We start from the raw sequence: 22553 nt of genomic DNA, 5'->3' as shown, positions 1-22553 counted from the left end.
TCAGACTTCCCTTTCTGACGTGCCAACTGTACAAAAGCAAGTTTTTAAACCCATGGTTGTTTAGTTGGTGGTGACTCGCTGTGAGCTCATTTCCTGGAGGACACTTGAGTCACATGCTCTGAGCTGTGGGGACATAATTCCATGCTGTAATCCATCATTTCACTGTACCTACATAGAAAATCCCATGAGAAAATTGACTCTTGAGTACCTCAGCCTGGTGCCAACCTTTCCTGGATACCTTCAATTTCTGTTTCTTTGTGCTTGGCCTCAATCACCTGTAAAAGTGATAAACCCCCATCTCCAGTCACAGTGGGGTTGTGAAAACAATAACAGACTCAGACAATAATAATGTTTGTCACTGGAAATCACCCAAGAAAATTAATCACTGCTTTGGAGCAGGGCTGGGATATTACACACCTCATGGAAAAGGGGGAAAATGACCCAAACAAATGGTTGTTGGGCAAGAGAGCTTTTTTGTGCCCTGAGTAAGAGGAGAAAGCACTGCTCTGGGAAATACAAAGAACATCCCACGCAGCAGGTGGGAGTTCAGCAGCACAGCTGTAATGGCTGCTGCCTTGTTCCATCTCCCTAACATTGCAGGTAGGTGGGAAAGGCAAATACACGGGAAAAATCCACTGAGCCTGATGGAAACAGTCCCAGGGCAGGAAGGCTCCCAGCTGACAGCACAGGAGGCTGAAGAGATCAAGGAGAGAGAGAGCTTTTACCTGCCCTTTTCTTCCTCCCACACAAGTGTCTGCTGTCAGTGAGCACCACGGACCTTTGCTCTGATCAGCTCTCCCAGGGCATGGCTCTGGTTCTGGGTTTCTCCAGGGAACTTCGACAAGATGCCAAGAAGTTTCCAGAGGTGGGTTTGTAAAGAAAGCAGCTGTGCCCAGGACACAGGATGGAACCAGTCCTGGGAGAAAATCAGTGCCCTGAGCACCTTCAATCCACCCCAGCCAGTAGGCAGGGCTGTGCCAGGGAAACAGAAACAGAGGGAATTTGGGCAGAATTCTTCCCTGCAGGAAATGAAACAGCTTGTACACATCTGCGTTTTCAGCAGCTGAAGCAGCTGGACAAGAATGGGGCAGGGAGGACAATCACTCCGAGGTTTACTCTAAGAGGACAATCATTTTGCTCTAGATTGTTTCTAGAAAAAAACAAACTTGTTTTGGTTCAACACCACCCCATATGCAAACACTTAGCAAGCACCCAGGGTGGCATCTCTGAGCCCTCCTGCCCCACAGTTACGTTAAGGAAACTCCCCAGCGTTTTATCCCTCAACAGTCACATACAAGGCAGTTGTGTGGCTCTGCTCCTCCCACTCTCTGAATTACAACCAGTGGAAACCAGGTCCCAGCATCCCACTGAGCTGGGGGAAAGCAGGATTTGGGAAGGGCAGGCCAGGTCTCCAGACAGTGCTTCTGAAGGAGCTGCACCCACACATCATCATCCCAAAATAGACCCGAATGCAGAGACCACATAATGACACCTACAGTGTGGCACAGAGGGGAGGGAAATGGGAAAAGTATATTTAGCCAACTATTTCCTGATACTGTTCCACTCCTGGGAGAGTGGAGTAAGACAAACACTGTGGGTAAATAAACTCTGCCCTTCAAAGCAGACAAGAGCTTTCACAGAAGCACAGACTCACCTAAGGAGGAAGGTCAGCCTGGATGTTCCCAGTCCAACCAGCTCATCCCAAGCACATCTCCTCAGGGCAGGATGCTCTGTCCAAACTGCTACTGAGGTCTCAGGACCTCTCTGCAGCCTCCTTCCTTATACTGAGTCAGAATCATGGAATCAGAGTGGTTTGGGTTGGAAGGGACCCCAAAAATCATCTCATTTCATCCCCCAGCCATGGCAGGGACACCTCCCACTATCCCAGGGTGCTCCAAACCCTGTCCAACCTGGCCTTGGACACTTCCAGGGATCCAGGGGCAGCCACAGCTTCTTTGGGCACTCTGTGCCAGAGCCTGCCCACCCTCACAGGGAACAATTCCTTCCAAATATGGCATTTAAATCGTCCATTAGCTTTAGGCCATTTCCCCTTGTCCTGTAACTCCAGGCCCTTGTGAAAAGTCCCTCTCCAGCCTTCCTGTAAGCCCCTTTAAGTACTGAAGTTGCTGCGTGCCAGCATGTCCCTGTCACCTCCCTTCCCATCCCTGTGAGGCAAGACCTCTCCTGACCCTTAACCACCCCATCTCCCAGCCTCCCCTGGAAGCCCTGAGCTTCATTTCCTCACACCCACCAAGAGCTGGAGGTGCAGAAACATGACCAAAAAGTGAAATGAGCAGTGAGGGAGTGAGCAAAGTAAACTGGTGGCAGGACCCATCCTGACTGGAACTGTGTGACTGTGTCCCAGGAGTGACAGGGTAAGCCATCATTAGACAGTGCAGTCTGGGAACACAGGGTACAGGCCTCTGCAAGCTGCTATTTTTAAGATTTTAAGATTTAAGGAAGGAAAAAAAAAAAAAGCCAAACACCCTGAGGTCAAACAATGGGCTGGATCAGACCAGTAAGACCAGTTATGCTGGGCTGACTGCTCCAGTGGCCAGAACAGCCAGAGAGTCCCAGACAGAGCCAGGATTTCTGTACCCAGGACTGACTGAACCCTGCACCACCTCTGGGTAAACAGGCTGGGAATGCAGTATTTTGTACCCACAGACACCTTAGCAGCTCATCATACAAAATTAGCAGGGAAAGCTCAGCTTGGCTTTTGCTACACTTGGAGCAGAGAGAAAGTGTGGGAGAACAGAGCAGGGGGACACACATCCCAGGAGGACCTGGAGGCAGCAGGGATGTGCAGGTCTAGGTGCAGATCCTTCCCCAAAAGCCAGTGCATCCTGTGGCAGTGGCAAACAGGAGCCTGGCAGGGCTCTGGAGCAGGCAGCAACACCCCTGCCTGCTCCCTGACCTAACTGGGCTCCAGACCTGCCCCTGCACCTCCCTCACCAACACTGCACAATGGGAATTTTCAGTTCCTGGGTTTGGTGCTCCCATGCTGGATCTGGGACTCCTACTTGGGAAATCAGAGAAGCCAAGAGGACAACAAATGTCCCAGTCACACTGGAGTTCCCTGCTGCTCAACCACACCAATTCCCCACTGAAAGTGCTGACAAGAACTGAGCTGAGGGAATGTGGAGGTTGGGAAGCAGCTGGCAGAGCTTGTCTGCAGCACCTGGCCCACAGCCAATGCTGGAACACTGGCTCCTGGATGCATCACAGGTTTCCTGTGCGACCCCAGACAGGTCACCTCACTCAGCCCTTAGTGCTCTCTCTCAACACAGGGGTCACATTTCACTGTTCACAGGGATGGAGTCATTGCTGCCTAAGGCACTCAAGAGATCCCTGGATCTGGGGAAAAAGCATGAACACTGTGGAGAGAACAGCAACCAGAGAGAAGAGCCAACACACACACACAGGCACACGTTCCCACACACTGACTCCACACGTGAGGTCCAGGGTGTTTATAACATGTGTAGTACAGACACGGTGATCTTTCTACTGAGAGAGACAGAGAGAAGATACCAGACATAAGTCTATCAGGGTATTTCTGAACAGTGTTCCCAAAGGATCTCAGGATGAACTTGCTTCCACTAGGAAGGATGTTTGCTCTCAGAAGGGCCACCCAAATACTGGGCAATACAGCTTTTAGGCCAGAAAAACCACAGATGGGACAGGCTGTGATTTGCAAAGCCACCTGATTGCAGCAGCTCTGTTTGTTGCAAGTTTGCATGGTCCTTCTTCTTACCCTGATTCAGGGATCTTTGTCTTTCTTGCCCTAAGCTGACCCGTGGTGCAGAGGGACAAGAAATAATGGAGCCACCCTCTTCAGTGCCTTGTAGCCACCAGTGGCTTCTAAGCAGTCCTCTGCCCAAGGATGGGAAGAGCCAGTGGAGATGGAAGCCATTCTCTCCCATATCCATCTACCTCCCCAGAAGAGCTTTGGTCTTTTCCACGGGGTTAAATTTGAGCACCGAGTGGGACAGTGGCAGCAGCAGCCCCCAGCCACACAGTGGCTCTGGGCATTGTCACTCCGAGGTCTGGATGTACACAGGGACAGCCAGCATGGCGCAGGGCCCGTCCGACGACGTCTGCAGCTCTGCCAGGGCCAGGTTGGAGGCCATGCTGTTGGGCTGCCCAGGGACCAGCTCCGAGTCGGCAGCTCCAGAGCCGCCAACCACGATGGACAGGACGGCGTCTGACTCCTGGAAGGGCTCTTTGTTGGGGTTCCCCTCGGCGGGGCTCTCCCCGGCAGCGCCGTCCTTGAGCTCGGGCAGCCCCAGCGCGCTGGGCAGCCCCAGCCCGGCCTTGCGGCCCCGCGCCACCCGCTTCTTCTGGGCCTTCCTGAGCTGCAGCTCCTTGTCCTTGGGCGAGCCCAGGCGGCACTTGTGGTCCCTCATGTACTTGTGGCGGGTGAAGCCCTTGCTGCACGTGGGGCAGCGGTATTTGTAGTTGCCCGTGTGAGAGCGCTGGTGCTCCACCATGTGGGCGCGGCGGCTGAAGGACTTGTTACAGTACTGGCACTTGTGGATCTTCATCCCTGCAGAGAGAGAGCTCGTTAGAGACACAGCCATGCCAGCAGGGGAGAGAGGGACAGCTTCACCTCCTGCTCCAAGGAGGTGCTCCCTAATGAAAGGGGGGAGATATTGCGCCACACAGAGAAAAGGGTGGGTGGCTACAGCTTGGATGTCTGTGTTTAACCATTGTTTTAGCCCTTTGCAGAATCATTTAATGATCCTGCACAGGATCATCCAGCCCAACCCCTGTCCCTGCACAGACACCCCAACAATCCCACCCTGTGCATCCCTGGCAGTGCTGTCCAAACACTCCTGGAGCTCTGGCAGCCTCAGGCTGTGCCCATTGCCTTGGGAGCCTGGGCAGTGCCAGCACCCTCTGGGGGAAGAACCTTTCCTGATCTCCAGCCTGACCCTCCCCTGACACAGCTCCAGCCATTCCCTCAGGAGCTGTCACTGGTCACAGAGAGCAGAGATCAGTGCCTGTCCCTCCACTGCCCCTTGGGAGGGAACTGCAGACTGTAAATAAACATTCTTGCCTCAAGTAAGAGCATTAAAATATCACCAGAAAAACATCTCAGGTATTTATGATGAAAATGCAAAACAATCTTTAAGTTGGTTTTTTTTTTCCCAATGTATTTAGTAAACAAAGAAATTTTCACTTTTTTTCCCTCCAAAATATGGGAATGTACAGTCTGGAACAACTGCACTATCAGCCCATCCCATCTGATCCCACTCTGCAGGGCTTTGGGCACAAGGAAAGACTTCCAGTTTTACCCCAAGAGATAAAAGTCTGATTGTTCCCTAGGGCATGGGACTAAATAATGGGAATAAATTATTTGTCTTTATTAGGAGGGGGAGCCTCATTTTTGGAACACGAGAAGGAAATCAAATCCCATGAGATCTCTTTTTGCATGTGAGATGGGACTGGGGAGGAGTGGACAGAGCACTGTGGATATTCACTTGATAGTAAACAGACCAAACAATCCAGCTCAGCTTTTGAGTCTCACCAGCAGGCCCTGCCTACAGATTATATTGTCTTAGAAAGCAGCCCAAAGTTTAGACATAATCCTGAATAGACACTCACTTAAACAGGTCTGCAGCAAAACAGAGAGAAAAAAAAATCTAAAGCTAGTAAATTATTCTTATTTCTCAGGCTCAGTCCTTCTGTCACATGCTCCTGCAGCACCACAGGGAATCCCAGTCACTGCATTCCCAACGACTCACCTGAATGGGACAGAATGTGAGCCTTCAGCTTGTCAGGCCTGTTGAACTCTTTATTGCAGCCTGTGTGGCTTCTGGAACAACAACAAATGCTGGTGAGATGTGGGAATCACCTGAGGATCGATTTATAACAGATCCCAGATCATAAAGAGATCTGTGACCCTTCTCCTTAGCAGCACCCAGATGTTTCTCTCAGTGAAGCCCCAGCAGGAGTTGCATTATTTCAGCCTTTCTGGGGAGGGGCAAGGAATAAACAGGCTGCCACAGGGACATGTGGCTTCTCCAGTATTACACATGGTTTGTGTCTCACTATAAATGCTCTGAAATGCAGCAGGTTCAAGATCCCAGCTGGAGACAGAAGTATTTTGGAAGAAGGTACAAGGTGGCTGGAGCAAGGAGAAAAGCCAGCGAGTCTTAGCTATCTCAGAAAGTCCATGTCTGTGCCATGGATTTGGGGATGCACCTTCCAAAACATGGCTCCTCTAGCTTCTACATTAGGTCCTATGGTGCCAAGTGCTTTTGGAGACATGGCAGTGAGGGAGAGCCCATCCTCCAGGCAACCTCTGTGGACAAATAATGCTCCTTGTCTTCTCCAGTGCTCCCCAGGTGCTCCCCCAAGCCTCCCATGGCTGCAGGAGCTATTTTACAGGGCTGATGAGCCAATGAAATGATGAGGCCCTACATGAAGTCAGTGACAAAACTGGGACTCTCGGGTTCCCAGTAGAACAGCACACAGCATTCCAACCTCCCCAAGCAGCACTAGCTTGAGAGGTGTCACAATGCCCCCTAGGATAGCTGCAGGAGACATTCCCCCCATCCCAACCCCGTTCAGACACTCTGTCATGTGCACACATTACATACGAGAAGGGACATTTGTATTTCTTGAAGGGCTCGTGGATGAGCATGTGGCGCTTGAGCTTGTCCTTGCGATTGAACGCCGCGTCACACACCGCACACTTGAAGGGCTTCTCACCTGGGGAGGACAGAGCAAGGGTCAGGGACAATCCAGCCACACAGGTTGGCCAGCCATGGACAGGATCCACCAAGGCCAGCTGTGCCACACTGTCAGACTTCCATCCCCAGATTGCCCTGCCCAATGGAAAAATCCCACAGAATCACACAGAATTAACTAGGTTGGAAAAGACCTTTGAGATCTTGACCTGTGACCCAGCACCACCTTGTCAAACAGACCATGGTGCTGAGTGCCACAGCTAGTCTTTTCTCAAACACCTCCAGGGATGGTGACCACCACTTCCCTGGGCAGCCCATTCCAGTGCCCAATCACCCTTTCTGTGAACTTCTTCCCAATGTCTAGCCTAAACCTCCCCTGGTTAAGCTGGTGCAGCTGAAGGCTGTATCCTCTTGTCCTGCTGCTGGTTGCCTGGGAGAAAAGACCAACCCCCACCTGGCTGCAGCCTCCTGTCAGGGAGCTATGGAGAGTGATAAGGTCTCCCCTGAGCCTCCTTTTCTCCAGGTTAAACAACCCCAGATCCCTCAGCCTCTCCTCAATAAAATAAGAAATGGATGGGTACAACCCATGCTGTGCACTGATCCTGCTCTCCAGGGCCAAATAATTCCTTAGCTCTGATACCACAGGAAGTAGGGAAGCCACCTGTGTGTCCTAACTAGTGCAGTACTGAGAATGAGGCAGAACCAAACCCATTGGTCTGAAACCACATTACTACAAATGCCCCAGAGCCAAGTGATTCCCACTCCCAGGGGCACAGGGTAGGCAGGACTGTGGCACAGAGGTGACGAGCACTGGGAGCCAGGGGAGCTGTACCCGAGTGGATGTGGGCATGCAGCTTGAGGTAGTGCTCCCGCCGGAAGAACTTCTTGCAGATCTGGCACTTGAACTTGCTGCCCCCGCCGTGCGTGGGGATGTGGCGGCGCAGGTAGCGCTCACAGGGGAACACCTGGAACACACAAAAACATGGCTCAGAGCTGGCACCATGCATGGGTCATCATGGAGATGGCATGGGAGGTGTAGCCTGGATAGAAAATGTAAGAATGATGGAGTTGTTTGGGTTGGAAGGGACTTCAAGCTTCATCCAGTCCCAACACCGCTGCTATGGGCAGGGACACCTTCCACCACCTTCCACTATCCCAGGCTGCTCCAAGCCCCATCCAGCCTGGGCTTGTACACTTCCAGGGATGGGGCAGCCACAGTTTCTCTGGGCAATTTAAGTAAGAAGCTCAGTCACTGCTTTCCCAAGAAGGATGCACTGAGAAAACTTTCAGGATTGTATAAAGAAAATTCAGATAGAGCTTTAAAAACCAACCAACAAAACCTCGAAACAAAAAAGCGCCAAAATTTTTTTTAACAAACACAAGCTGAAATCTTGCTGTCAGTGTGTAACACCATAGTGCTAAGGACCAGCATCTCATATGGATGCCCAGTCTCCCACCAAAGCCAGCAGTAGACTGGGCTGGGTAAGGATCCCCAGGAGCTCCTACCTTCCCCACAGTTACCTTCACCTTCTGCTTCCTCAGACTCTGTTACCAAAGGCTCCTATTCATGGAGCTGAGGGTTCGTGTCCCCCTCAGAGCCCTTGCCAGGTGTCCAGGCCCAGCTCAGGCAGTGGTCAGCACCCACCTTCTGGCAGTGAGGGCAGGGGAAGTTGTGTGTTGCTGTCTGCAGATGGTGCTCCAGGGCTTCTGGGGTGGAGTATTTATTGACACACTTCACACACCTGCACGTGGGGAGACACGACAGAGCCTATGAGTGAGGTTCCTGCAGCAAACCCCCAGCAGACCTGCCCTGCCCAGCCCAGCCCAGCCCAGCCCAGCCACCTTCCAGGGGATCTCTGGCAGGGTTGGTACAGAAAATAACCACTCAAGTGCTCCAGAACCTCAGCAACCCACATGCCAGCTCACACTCACACTTAGCATCCTTCAGAGAGGGAAATGCTGCAAAACTGGGTGGAGAAGCCTTTGGATTCTAATTCTCTTCCCACAGGCTGCCATGGGAGCACCCAGACCTGAGCACATATTCCACATTGCTTCCTCATGGAGACAAGCCCTGGGTAAGGACTTCACTTTATTTCAAACACCTCCTTCCATCTCCATTGCTTGAAGACAGCAGCTCCCAGTAAGGAGCTGAGAGTGGGGACACAGCATGGCAGGGGTCACACATCCTGGCAGTATTTCTGCCAGAGAGCTCTGCCAAAGCTGACTCACAGCAGGCACTAGGGACAGGCACCATCAGCAGTGAGGACAGGAGCACTCACATGTACCTGCTGTGAAACCCTTTCTCCTTAGGTCAGACTAAAACCTCCTCAAGCACTAGCAGGGCTCTGATCTCAAGGATCCCCACTACCAAGCTGTACAACAAAGCTCTGTAGTGCAAGGGTAACTAGAAACCGTGGTCTGGGCAAGAATTAGCAGGTATTTATTCCATGAAGCTCTGAAGTGACTCCAGTATCTCCTGGGCTTCCTACTCCCTCTCGACATCTCTGTGAGTATTTCAAAAGCTCAATGGAGCTCTTTGTGGAACTCCTCACATTTTCCCTCCACACTAGTCGAAAAGCTTTCCAAGGAACAAACCCTTCTGCAGCAAAGGGATAGGAAATTTTTTTCTGGGCACAGCTTCTAACAACGCACATTCCCTTTGCTGCAGGTGAAGAATCACAGAAAACAGGCTGGGAAGGGCTTCCTTGACTCTCTGACCCAGCCCAAGGCAGGTTCACCCATGCCCATCTCACTCTTCACTAGTGATAAGAGGAACTGCAGTGATGGGATCTTCACACATAACCAATCACTGTCATTCCAAAAGACTCCCTGCATTCAAAGTGCTTGGCCCTTGCTGTCCAGTGGAGAGCCCCCCATGATGTCCAAAAGCACCACGGCCACTGGACACAGGGCCCCCTGTCCCCTCTGAGGTCCCACCAACCATGCTCTGCACCCACTCACTCCTACAAGCCTTGTGAGCAGCGATTGTACTGTACTTGTACACGGCCATGTCCTTCTTGGGGCTGTGCTGGGGCAGCAGGCTGTGCGAGTACTGGTGCACGCCCAGCTCATACAGCGAGGGGAAGTCCTTGCTGCAGAGGTGGCAGCGGTAACTCAGCTCCTCCTGGTGGCTCTTGATGTGCTCCAGGAAGGACTCCAGCTTCTGGAAGGTCTGGGCACAGGTCTTCACCACACATTTGTACACCTGGGAGAAGGGAGAGCAACTGGAGAGGATCACCAAGGAAACAACCAGGGAAAATCCTCTGCCAACAGTCAGGGTTGCCTTCCATTCTGGAAAGAAACATAGACTGTCAGGGCACCCTGAGAAAGCAAGGTGGGACAAAGGGGTGTTGATTTGAGGGCCTGAAACCACTTGAGTGTGTGCGATCACAACACCCCAGAAGTGCTTGCCCCATGACTTGAGAGCTGCCACTTACACTGAAAACTCTGGATTTCATAGAATCATAAAGGTTGGAAAAGTCCTCCAAGGTCATTGACTCCAATCTTTGACCAAACACTACTTTGTCAACTAAACCACAGCACTAAGTGGCCATGTGTAATCATTGACTGAACACCTCCAGGGAGTTCAATTCCCTGGACGACCCACTCCAGTGCCTAACAACCCTCTGAGTGAAGAAACTTCCTGATGTCCAACCTGAACTTCCCCTGGCACAGCTTGAGGCTGTTTCCTCCTGTCCCTGCTCCCTGGGAGCACAGCCTGACCTCCCTGGCTGCCCCCTTCCTGTCAGGAGCTGTGGAGAGCCACAATATCCCCCCTGAGCCTCCTTTGCTCCAGGCTCCCTCAGCCACTCTTCCTACGCCTTATTCTCCAGCCCCTTCCCCAACTCCATTGCCCTTCTGTGGACACACTCCAGCACCTCCATGTCTTTCAGGAAGTGAGGGGCCCAGAACCCAAACATTTCACTTCTTTGCTTCCTCTCCAGCCACCCAAACCTGCTTGGTTGAATTCTTACTCAGCAGGGTTGAGAGAGAGGAGTTTTTCAAAGCCACTCAGACCACACAGCTACAGCCCTGAGCACTGAGCTGCATGGGAAGAACTAGCAGCTTTACAGACCAAGAGGCTGAGGACAGACCCTGGTAACTGGTACATTATATGAAGCCAATCCCAATATTGCCATCCACACCGGCACCCTCGGTCCCTACCTGCTCATTCTTGTGCTGTGTCATGTGTGATTTGAGCTGGAAGTAGGTGTTGAACTTGCTGGGGCAGAACTGGCACTGGTAAGAGCTGTCGATCAGGACAACCTGCTTGGCTTCCAGCTTGCCCGCCTCGCTCTCCTCCAAGGGGCTCAGCTCCTGGGGTGGGGGCACCGTGTTCCCGGAGGGCTGAGGCAAACCTGGAGAGAGGGAAAGTCCCAGCCTGCCATGAGACTGCTCTGAAAGCTGCTCTGCAAGCACCATGCTGCCAGGACACACCAGGCCAGGCTCTTCCTCCCTTTCACAGACAGACTCTTCAAAATCAGATGAATCTTACTAACAGGGTCGTTTGAAATTTGTTGGCAGATTATTAAGGGCTCTGACTATTCCATCTTCCCCTCCCCTAGCCCACTCTCTTTCTCCAGGGATATAACTGTGCTCTGTGGAGCAGTCAGAGAACAGGCCTCCATCAGTGAACCAGAGCCAGATTTACTCCCACCACTGGCAGGAGACAGGAGGTAAGATCCAGCCAGCAGCTCACAGTCCATGATGCCTGCAGAGAGCAGCTCCAGTTGTCCCTTGTGCTAGACATGACATTGTCACTGCATTCCCTCCCCTGCCAGGACTGGGGCCACCAGCAGGAAGGGGATCCAGACACCAGCAAGGAGCTCTTCTCTACTTCAAGTATTTTCAGGTGGCCATTGTGGTCTGATTCAGCCTGGGAATGACCTGCACAGTGCAAAGCCAGAGCACTGAGCTATGCTAAATGACCAGCTGCCTGTGCCCTAGGCCAGAGCTGTCAGGTGTGGCTCATGCACTGCCAAAGCTGTACCTGCCAGGGAATGATAAGAGGAAGACACCTTGCCCTGTTCACATGCACATACTAGCACAGAGTTTGGAGCCACTGTCTCCACCAGCACCTGAACCTGCCATGGCTCAGGGTATTAAAGGATGCAGCTTCCAGCAACTTGCTTAGTGTGAGCTGCTAAACTCCACCAAGGAATGCAAACAGCACACACAGCTCCCCTCCCTGCCTGGGTGAGGTGCAGAGACCTGCAGCCTCCTCACAGCACTGCTCTGCCCCATGCCCACACCATCCCCAGGCACCAAACCTGTGTTCTCCTCATCCTCAGGCTGGTTGGGGTTCAAGGCCATGACTTGCACAGTGATGGAGTTGCGGGAGATGGTGCAGCCCAGCCCTGGAGGCCACACTTTATGGGTCTGCATGTGCTTCTTCACATTGGACTTCTGGGCAAAGGCTCGGCCACACACGATGCACTGGAAGGGCTTCTCACCTGTGTGACTGAAGGAGAAGGCACCAAGTCAGCAGCTGGTGGAGAGAGGAGACAGCCCCCAGGCAGGGCCTGTGGAGGGGTGGCTGCCAAAGGACAGTGCTGGGCACTTGGTTTGGCACATCACACCTGGGGCCACCAACCAAGGCATTGAGACCTGATTCACTGGAAGAGGTGGATTGTCAGAGGCCACAATCAAAACAAGAAAAGGAGCAGGAGAGGAAAACAGCTCTAGAGCAACATCAGGGCACTCACTGTCAGGCTCTCTGTACAGACCTTGGGGACCTCATCACTTTCTCAGGGGTACAAGCTTTTTCTTCCCCGTCACCCCTCCCTCCCTTGATCTGCCTGAATTTGCTCTCCTCTATCCACAACAGAAAGATCTTTCTACCCTGCTTTTCTGTTTCAGGAGAAAGAGTGAAGAGTCCAAGTTGGGAAGGGGTGCAAAAACCACCACTTGTTCGTTCCCATCTGTTCTGAGTCCAGCTGACTCCACTGAAGGAAAAAAGCTCTGAAGATTTCAGCTTCCCCAAGCCAGGGAAAAGCTCTCTAGTTAGAGTTCCCTGTACAGACACTGAGCTTGGCTTACACTTTGCTAACAGCAGCAAACAGGAAGGCTGCAGCTTGCTGGGGACGAAGAGGAAAGGGAAGGGCAGAGGCAAGCAGTGGGAATGGTGCTGCTCCAATGATCAGGTGACAAGAGGTTTGGCTGTCAAGGTCTCATCGGCAAGGAAAACAAGCCTCCAGTCCCAGCACATCATCAGCATGAAGATTACATCCATGATACAGCCTTCACCCCAGTCATGGGGGAAAAGTTGTCCTGGGGTGAAAGGGGTGAAGGATCCCTCCCATTGCAGCACAGATTCTGGGACATGACAAACTGGACTGTGCAGATTCCCTCAGCAGAGCTGTGTCTCCTCCAGCCCAGCCTGCTGTGTCCAGGGTAGGGCACTGTTACCTCCTGATGTGCTGCTGCAGGTCGAAGTTCTTGGTAAAGGCCTTGTCACAGTATGTGCATTTCAGCTTGGGGGACTTGGGTTTGCCTGAAATCAAGAGCACACACATGAATGTGGCACAGCCCTGTCCCCACTGTGTCACAGGGCCCTCACCCCCAGACATGGCTGCTCAGGACCAAGACTAAAGGGCTTATGAACGGGTAAGATCTGCTTGGCCAGATTGGGCAGTGGTTATGGGCACAAACATTGATTTAACATAGCCTGAGCCACCTCTACAAATCCTGAGGAGTGTAGTCTGGTGGGGCAGGGCATCCCCCTCAGGCATCAACCACTGCCTTTCCAGCTACAGAGCACCAACCTTAAAGGTGCTCTGGGCATTGGGAAAAGACAGAGCATGAATAAGAGGAAGAGCCTCACCTCTGTCTCTGCTGTGAGCTCACCAGGTCACCCATCAGTTTCATGCAGGGCATTTGGTTCCCCCTCCAGAGCTGCACAGCCAATGCCACCCCTCGGGGACCCAATGGCTTGGCAGCCCACTCAGGACAAGCACAGTGACACACAGGGCAGGTGCTGTAAGGTTTAACTCACCTTCCTGCAGCCCAGTGTCGTTCTTGCAGCGGCGAGTTTTGGCAGCAGCAGGGGAATCAAAGCCAACCACAGAGCCTCCTCCTGCACTGCTCAGGGCACTGGGAGCACTGGTGCTCTTGGCCTTGAACCCCTGCTTCCCAGGGCTGTACACAGGGGCAGAGGGGTACACGGGGCTTTCCACACACTGGCTCGGTACCTGCAAGAGGGCAATTCATCAGTGGAACAGGTTTGCTACAGAGAACTGCACCATGCCCTAACCTCCATTGCCAGCCACACCAGGCTGCTGTTGGGTTTTCTGCCTTCTGCCAAACTGGATCAAATTTCTGGTTCACCAGTCCAACAATGTGTCTCTAAACAAAATTAATACCTTGCACAATGGAAAACTCTTGCTGAACATCAAAAAGCATCCAGCAGTTATTACAGCAAGAACACTCTGAGGAGAGCAAAGAAACACTCTGAGGGAGCTGTCTTGTCCTTCATCTATATCTTATGCCTGGGAGAATTTCTTATCTCTCTGGAGCAGCTCACCAGAAGGATCACTGTTGACCCTGTGGCAGGGATCTCCAGGTCCTGCTGCCTGCCCTGGCAGGACTGCAGAAGGGAAGGCAGGCACAAGGAAACTCCAGGTGCCAAAGTATGGCTGTTTAGGTCAGCATCAGGATTAGGAAAGGACACTTAGAGACAGAGTCATCAGTCTGGGGTGATAGTTTGAGAGTGTTTCTGCTGCCCACCCTGATAAATTAAGACAGACCACTACTTATCCAACATCCCCATCCATTTCTGACCACTGGAACTTCCAGATCAAATGCCAGCTGCACAGGTAAGGATGACAAACCTCAGTCACACCCAACAGCTCCTGTTGTGAAAGGGAGTGCAAACATGGAGACTGCAAACAGCTGATCCACCAGTAAATCCACCCCGCCTGTGCCTCTCTTTAGCAATAACCACCCTGTCAAACTTGAGATTTAAACTGAATTTTTCTCTCCCCATAAGCCTGACGTGTGCAGTGTGGTGCTCTGTGCTTCTACAGAAGGTGAACCCCTCATCTCAACTCCCTCTCACTCCCAACATCTACGAATGTCCCTTGACCAAAACAAATACTCAAGTCCCCTAAGCCTGTGCCAGCCAAGTCCTCTGTCCCTCTTAGGTGCTTCTCCTGTTCTCAGAACCCCCATCACCTTACTGATATCCTTCTGTTTGGTACCTTCTCCCAGAGGAAATAATTGTTGCCAAATAACCAAACCCATTTTCCACACAGTAATTCCATGTTCCTCAAGGCCAAGTTGGACGAGGCTTAGAGCAACCTGGTCTAGTAGAAGGTGTCCCTTCCACGGCAGGGGGTTGGAACTGGATGACTTTAAGGTCCCTCCCAACTCAACCCACTGTGTGGCTCTCTGAGGACAGATCCCTAGGGCCAGCCTTACCTCCATGGGCGGATAGGGCTGCATGCCCAGGCTCTGGATCTCCACGGTGCTGGACGCTGCCATGGGAGCAGGGGCACTGTACACTTCCACCACCCCGCTGCCGGTGCCAGGCTGCCCGGGAGCGCCCAGGCTCGGGGGGGCGGGCGGAGGCTGAGGAGGGGGCGGCGGTGGGGGCGGTGGGGGTGGCGGGGGCTGGGACAGGTAGCCAGCTCCAGCGTGCATACTCATGCTGCTCTGCAACCAGACAGGAGACACACAGCATGTTGGAAATGCAGCAAACAGGAGCTGGAGGGGCTGCTCCCTCACACACATCCCCAATCCCAAGTTGCCTGCGGGAACAGCAGTGATGTCTTGGCACAACGCAGCACATCCAGCTGGCAGGTTGAACCAGACTGTGCTGGAGGCTTGGCATGGCCTACAGGCACACACTGCCTCCTCCAAAACCCAAGCCCTCAAGTCCCACTGCTTTTATTGCTTTGTTTTTAAAGTTTTAAATCCTTCTGGTTACAAGTAATATTTTTGGAGCAGAGAGTGTATACAGCCCAGCCAGCCTGGGGAGAGCACAAACAACCCTCCCAGGAGGGGAGGAATCCATGGAAACCAACCACTATATGGGGGCTCAAGAAAAAGCAGGAGACCACATCACAAAGATCTGAGGATCCAACAACATGCAAGTTTGCAAACGTCATCAAACTGTGTGGTGCAGTCAACACACTAAAGGGAAGGAATGGGGCATCCAGAGGGATCTGGATGGGGCTTGGAGCAACCTGGTCTAGTGGAAGGTGTCACAGCCATGGCCATGGTGTTGGAATTGGATGAGCTTTACCCATGACTCCCTGGATCCACACGTGTCCCTTACCTGCACTGGGGGCTGCACCGCTGGCATGGGCTGGTCCAAGGAGGTGAAAGCAGACATGGCTGACATCAGCACCTCATCACTGACCAGTATGTTCCCCTGTACCAGGGTCTGAATCAAAGGGGATGGGGGAACCGTGATGTACGTAGAGATTTGCTGAAAGAAAAGAAAGATACACTGTTAGCCAGCAACAGGACAAAACAATACCCAAAAAACAAAGACACTGCTTTTTATTGAACCTCAGGGTCTCTCCTTTCACAGCCTCTGGTCAGCAGGGAGACACAGTAATTATCTGCAGCTTCCTGCTGAGTCCATGGGAGATTCTTAGCTCCAGGAACAAAGGAGGAAAAAAGTATCTCACTGCCTCAGAAAGTGGCCATTGGCTACAATTCCAATCAGGCGTTATTACACAAGGTCTGCATGACAAACTGGTCAGGGACAAGCTCAGGCCTTTCCCGGCTGCTTGCACCAGTGAGAGAAGGTGGAGAACTGAGGAAGGCTGCTCTGGCTACAGATGGTGAATGTCAAACTCATCTCTCCAGACTGGACTCAGATTATATCAGGGGAGGGAAGCTGTTGAATTTTTTGGCTGAAAACAACCTGTGTTCACAGTCCTGGGAAGAAGCACCATCCACGGGGACTATGTTAACATGGAAAAAGCAGTTGGTTTGAAAGTACTTTGGAAACCACAACTGCAGGCACATTACATATCATGCACCAGGGACTCACTCTGGAGAATTGTCTAGGGAAGGAATGTTACTCCAGAGAGGATATCGCCCCAGCATTCATCACAGCACATTATGTGGGCTTACTTGCAGGAATGAGAGAGGAGGGATGCAGGGATGAAGCTGTTCCTCGTCTGCCCATGAGCCAGACCATGGCCCAGGGGACAGTAAGAGCCATGGCCCCCCAAGCACTGTGAGAGTACACCCAGGCACATGGCTAGGCTGTGACACTGGGGCTCTGCAGTGGAGCCAAGGTCCAGCTGCAGCACAGACACAACATGTCCCTCATGTCCCTCATGTCCCATCCTGTCCCGAAAAAAGGCTGCCAGACACTCCTGCTGGAGGACACCTCACTGCAGAGGGCCCCACTTTAACTATGAGGTGAAAAGCCAACAAAGGGACACCAACTGAGCCTCCCAGAGCAGAGCTCAGTCATGAGGCACCAGTGTATCTAAAAGCTTCATCCCAATGTCCCCCCAGCCCCAAATCCCAGCAGCAGAGCCTGTGCCTGCAGCACGGTACCTGGCGGCTGGCACTGGGAGCTTGCTGCACCGAGGTGATGGATGGAGTGTACACACTGTTGGTGGCCAGGGACACTGAGGAGAGGGATGGGGCACTGCCCTGGCACTGCTCTCTCTTGTGGGTCATGAAGGCAGGCAGGGAGTTGAACTGCTTCTTACACTTCCCACACAGGAACACGTCTTCATCATCTGCAATGAAGAGGAGCAGAGCTTCAGGCCTTTTCCTGCATTCCCCAGGGCTCCACTCAGCAACCACAGTGTAGGGTAACAGGCACCTTTTGGATCTCAGCACCTTGAGGACATCATCATCATCAGGAGAGATCAGCTGCAAGGGCCAAGCTGTCCCTTCTCCCCAAGCCCAAGCTCTCCCTAAAGACAAGTGACGTGACTGAGCCCATCTCAGCCCTGCTGCCATATACAAACCCCAATGTCTCCCTGAGTCACACTTTTCCCACTGTCTGTCTTCTCATTCCAAAGACAGAACAACCAACCCAGCCCTGCTCCTGTAGCACCCTCTACTTTTAGTCAAAGCAGCTCATCCCAAAGCATCACTGTTGTGGTGGCTGAGGCAGATTTTATTACTCAGGTTGCACAAAGCACAAGAAGTACCCTGGATCAGGGCACAGAGTCACTGTCAGCTTGTGTCCTAAAGCCACCACTCCACAACGCTGCTGGGTTTTGGCACCTCTGTTCAACATGTGAAGCAGAAAGAAGACAACCCAGTTACATGTCCCAGCTGAAATCTGCAGTGCTAGCAAACCACACAACATCTGCATTCCATCCAGGCAGACTCACAAGGCTGTCTGAGTCACAGCCTGAAGTTGAACATTTCTGGGGACACAGACTGTAACTTCTTGGGGGATAACTCCATGTCCACCCAGCAAGTTCTAGCCCAGCACCGTGAGGGTCCACATGCAGATAAATGACCTGTTCCCATATTCATTCACACAGAGATGCTCCAGGACTGGAGCACTTGTGCACCTCCTGAGGACAACGAGTGGATATTAAATAAAAAATGTGAACAGGAACAAGCATTAGTGGTGGGGACAGTGGCTTCTCCTTCCTTTTGTGCCTTTATTGGAAGCACATGGTCAAGTCTGTTTTCATGGCCATCTCCAAAAACATCACTGCTCACTTGGGCACTTGTCCCCTCCTCCTGTGGGCTCACAACACTCGTAGCAGCACCCTACACACCCAGCTGTTCTGCCAGCTGTGCACTCTAGGGCAGAGGTGCAGCCCTCCTGCCCCTCTCCTCTCTCCCAGCGCCACCAGGACTCACCCATGGGCTGGATGGCGGCGGAGGAGTTGACATTTGGAGCAGATGGATCTGTCACACCTCCTTGCCCATCCAGTAAGGACTGCACAGCCAGCACTGTCTGATTATCCATTCCTGAAAGGAGACACAAGCATGGATGGTAAACTGAACACAGCCAAACAGGGAGTGGACTCCCAAGTCTTGGAGAGAAGCCACTCTGCAGCTGCTGCTCTCTCCTCCCAGAGCTTCTCAGCTTCTCACCATCGAGCCCACAGCATCAACTACCACACAACAGCAATGCTCCCACCTGTCTCCACAACTCCTTTGGTGCAAGAAAGAAGAGAAGAAGGGCAAAAAAAGCCCAAAGAGGGCTTGGTTTCAGGCACTTGCTGCAGAGAGGAAGTACACTTATAACAGAGAATGTCACAGGGAATGTGGGGATGTCACAGGGCAGCAGCCTGGGTAGGTCTGCCTGGGGATGCAGCACAGACACTGAGCTCGGGGCACACAAAATCCTCGTGTGCAGCAGCTCGCCCAGCAGCACTGTCACAAATGCCTCCCTGTTTTCAAAGCCAGTATTCTCAGATCTGATCAGACACAAGGCACACACACCCAGTCAGATTTGTTGTCGGAATCAGCTTACTTGTTTTGGCACAAACGTTTTTCACTACAGCTAAAACATTTTAAAATATTCCAGATAAATACAGGAAATTGGGACTGCTTATCAAGGGAGACAACCTGGCCAGCAGCATGTGACTGTGGATTAAGTATGACACACTCTTTCTCTTTAGAAACTGAATGTAAAGACACATAGGACAATCTGATTTTGGAACAAAAATAATGAAAAGGGGTGATTTTTATGCACCACTCCTTCCTACCACTCTTTCATGACAAGGAACCCCTGAATGAAGCAAATGGCATAGCAGGGCTGTATGTGATACCTTTTGGATTAAGGGAGGGAAGAAAGGTGAGGGGTTTTTAGGTGCCTTTTCGCTACAAGATTGCAAACAGCAGCAGAAAGGACAGTGAAGCACCCCAGCAGATCACAGCACAGGGACCAGCACAGCAGGAGCACCCATCACCCCAAGTTCCTCTCATAAAATTTCTCATGGACAACTGCTATGCTACCTTCTTGATGGGGAGTACAGCCTTTTAAAGATACCCTAAATACTCATTTCTCCTGCATTTCCAGTATGAGCTATGTCATATTAAGCCTCTGTGAACACCTTTTTCATCCTTTCCCTGAGAAGTGGCTGCTCATGTCCCTGGGAGAGAGCAGAGCACCATCCTGCAATGGCAGCTGGGGGAAGGCAGCAGATCCCACAACATCACACACTACCATCAAATTCCCACCATGCCTATGGGAATCCTTTCCCACAGATCACAGTGGCACAGCAAAGCTGCAGGTCCAGTTCTGCAAGCCTTGGTTTGCAGGAAGAGCTGGAGCCAGCCCTGCAGGTCAGCCCTGCCAGCAGAACACTGCTGGAACACTCCTGGGAGGATCTCCTCACTCCAGCCAAAACGCTGCTCTAAAATACACCTCCTCCTGCATAAATCACCTCTGGTCAACTGCAAAGGTAGCACTGCAGGCTTCTGATGGCACAGCCAAAGCAGAGAGTGAAATGGAGCGGCCCTTCTCCAGCAAAAATAAGCTAAAAGGAAAGAAGGATCAAAAATACAGGTGAAGTATAGTATGGGGATAATTAAGATTGCACAAACAGTGCCACTCTTGATGTGCTTGGCATTGGACAACTGGGTTCTCTTCTGGCACACAGTCAGATGTTCCAAGGAAAAAAGCCAAACAACTGCCTTGATCCCACTAGGAGAAAGAAGCTTGAGGAGAGGCCAAGACCTGAATGATGCAGCAACATTGTCAGTGTTGCACTCAGCCTCCTGATGGAGAAAAATGGCCGAGGACAACAGAAATGTTTATATGGCAATTCAGAGTCCCTCCACTTCTCTGAGTAACTGCCCAACACCACACTCCCCAGAGGGAAACCCCTGAGGTCATGGTTAGCAACCCATAAAGAAAGGCTGGCAGTTACTTGGTTACACGGATGCCACTCACAGCCATCCACAGACTCCAGGAGAAAGTTCTGGATCAATCCTGCCCTGCCTACAGCCAACACCAGTCTGCAGGATGCGCTTCAGCCATGAAACTTAAAAAACCCAGCTCCCTCTCTCCTGGCAGCAGCAGCAGGAGCTGAGGTGTCCAGAGCCTAACAAAACCAAGGTGGTTTGGGGAAGCTGGGATAAAAGCACAGGACTACTGATCTATGCTTTTTTTTTTTTCCCTTTCAAATTTCTCTCAGCTAGACATGAAACAAGACTGTCCATGCCACCCAGGTGCTGATTAGCCCTCGTGATAAAGTCTTTTTTCCTGACACCAGCACCAGGTGCTTTAGTGACAGGTGAAGATGCACCTGTGCCCTGCAGCACCAGGCTGCTCTAAGAATGCCAAGTCACAATCGACTTGTAATCCAATCAACAAGACAAAACAAACAAGCTTAGACACTAAAAGCTGCCAATTGCTGTGGGCTTAAAAAAAACCCACACTTTTTTAATTTGCTGAAAAGCTTTGCTGCCCTGAATGCTGCAAGGAAACTCACACAATGAGGAGCTGATTGCAGAGAGGAAATAGGGACCTAATTCTACACAGGGTGCTGGCATATGCACCAAGTAACCTGACAAAATAGAGAAAAATATTATTCTCTGCTCCTCTCTTTGCTACAGTGATCACAGGTGACAATCCGATGCCAGGACTTCCAGGCAGTGGCATCCCCCCGTGGGAAGGAAAATACACCTGTAATCTAGTCTAGGAAATCAGTGCCTGTAAAATAGTTTTTCTCCAAACAGGCTGACCCCAAGCCCAGTGCCACAGCTTGGCATGCCAAGGGTCCCCCTCAGATGGCACCTGGCTGTAACAATGTCCCAGCACTGAACTGAGATGAATTTGAACACAGCCTGTTCACCCACACAATGGGCACTGCCCAGGCTGGGCCAAAGAGCCCAGTCACCCCTCAAAATACACATGCAGGGGCCAGCAGCCACCCAGGCACTCTCCCTGGGGCTGGCCCGGAGCATGGCACAGCAGCGAGGCCAGCAGTGTGAGCCCTGGGTGTGGAAAGGACGGGGGACCGCAGCATGCAGGGGGTGTCCCACAGGGCTGGGACATGGGAGGTACAGGAGAGAAGGGATGCCCTGCGGGTGGGTGACCCTATTTGCTGGGCACAGAGCCGGGGTGATGGCAGTGCCCCAACGTGCAGGGCACACGGACAGCGTGAGGCGCCTCGGGCCATGGGGCTCTGGGGCAGGGCTGGGATGCGGCGCACCGAGCGCAGGGCCCGCGGCTAATGAGGGCTGCCGGTGCGCAGGGCGCTGCGATGGGCGGCGCGGGATGCCGCGGCGCGCAGGCAGGAGGTGGCACAGGGCCGGGGGACCGCAGGTGACAGCGGCGCCGCAGGGAGCCGGCGACGGCGTGGCGAGCCCCGGGCCGCGGCGGGAGCTGGCGGCGGGGACCGCGGCTGAGTCCGCCTTGCGGGGAGCGGAGGAGCAGCGCGGGAGACAGCCCGGGGCTACCGGGAGCGCCCCACGCCGCGCCGGGCCGGGCCTCACGGGGCGGCCCCGCCACGGCCCCGCGTCCCGCGCGGCGGCGGCGCTGGGCAGGGGGAGCCCGGAGGAGCGGGGGTCGCGCACCCCGCCTGTCGCCGCGGCCCGGGCGGTCCCGGCGCGGCCCCGGTCTGGCCCCGTTACCTTCCAGCGCCTCGAAGATCGCCTGCGCCATCTTGGAGTACCGGCGGCAGCGGCGCCACTAGGGGGCGCCCGCCGCCCACTCCGGGCGCACAGCGCGGGAGGGGCGGGGGAGGACCGGGGGCGGGGGAGGGTCGTGTTCAACTCGAGGCGCGGCGGAGCGGCACTGCCACAGCCCGCGGGAACCCGCTGGGGATCGGGCAGGGACCGCCCGGCGGCCGCCCCTGCCCCGCTCGGGCTCTCGGTGCGGCCGGGGCGGCCACGGCCCCCGGCCCATGACCGGGCTGTGCCGGGCCGGGCTCACAGCGGCACCCGCCGCCTCACGGAGCGGGT

General features: G+C 53.1%; 1 protein-coding gene across 2 annotated transcripts; it reads right to left on the bottom strand.

Moving 5' to 3' along the window:
• Positions 1 to 3455: 3455 nt before the first annotated feature.
• Positions 3456 to 22386, bottom strand: ZNF341 (zinc finger protein 341). Of its 2 annotated transcripts, none has more exons than XM_085078978.1 (15): positions 22224 to 22386; positions 18495 to 18605; positions 17217 to 17404; positions 15973 to 16125; positions 15114 to 15347; positions 13690 to 13885; positions 13104 to 13188; positions 11966 to 12156; positions 10860 to 11053; positions 9692 to 9900; positions 8341 to 8437; positions 7528 to 7660; positions 6606 to 6717; positions 5748 to 5818; positions 3456 to 4546 (listed from the first exon to the last, which is right to left on the bottom strand). In XM_085078978.1, the coding sequence occupies exons 1-15, from the start codon at positions 22252 to 22254 to the stop codon at positions 4035 to 4037; spliced, it is 2517 nt and encodes an 838-aa protein (XP_084935104.1). In that variant the 5' UTR covers positions 22255 to 22386; the 3' UTR covers positions 3456 to 4034. The 2 variants fall into 2 exon arrangements, with proteins under 2 accessions (XP_084935104.1, XP_084935105.1); XM_085078979.1 differs by lacking the exon at positions 22224 to 22386 and adding an exon at positions 21080 to 21098.
• Positions 22387 to 22553: the final 167 nt, after the last annotated feature.

Source organism: Lichenostomus cassidix, chromosome 20 (genome assembly GCF_008360975.1).
Source record: "Lichenostomus cassidix isolate B80296 chromosome 20, HeHo_3.0, whole genome shotgun sequence".
In the NCBI taxonomy this organism is placed as follows: Eukaryota; Metazoa; Chordata; class Aves; order Passeriformes; family Meliphagidae; genus Lichenostomus; species Lichenostomus cassidix.
Note: the sequence above shows the minus strand (reverse complement) of the source record. Positions and strands in the feature narration are given on the sequence as shown.

Excerpts from the sequence above, each read along its gene's own strand:
- ZNF341 (XM_085078978.1), bottom strand. The coding sequence starts at position 22,254 with ATGGCGCAGGCGATCTTCGAGGCGCTGGAAG. Across the intron at positions 12,157-13,103 it reads CTGCAGCAGCACATCAGGAG|TCACACAGGTGAGAAGCCCT; the intron begins GTAACAGTGCCC and ends CTTCTCCTTCAG. Across the intron at positions 11,054-11,965 it reads TGAGGATGAGGAGAACACAG|GTTTGCCTCAGCCCTCCGGG; the intron begins GTTTGGTGCCTG and ends CCCTCTCTCCAG.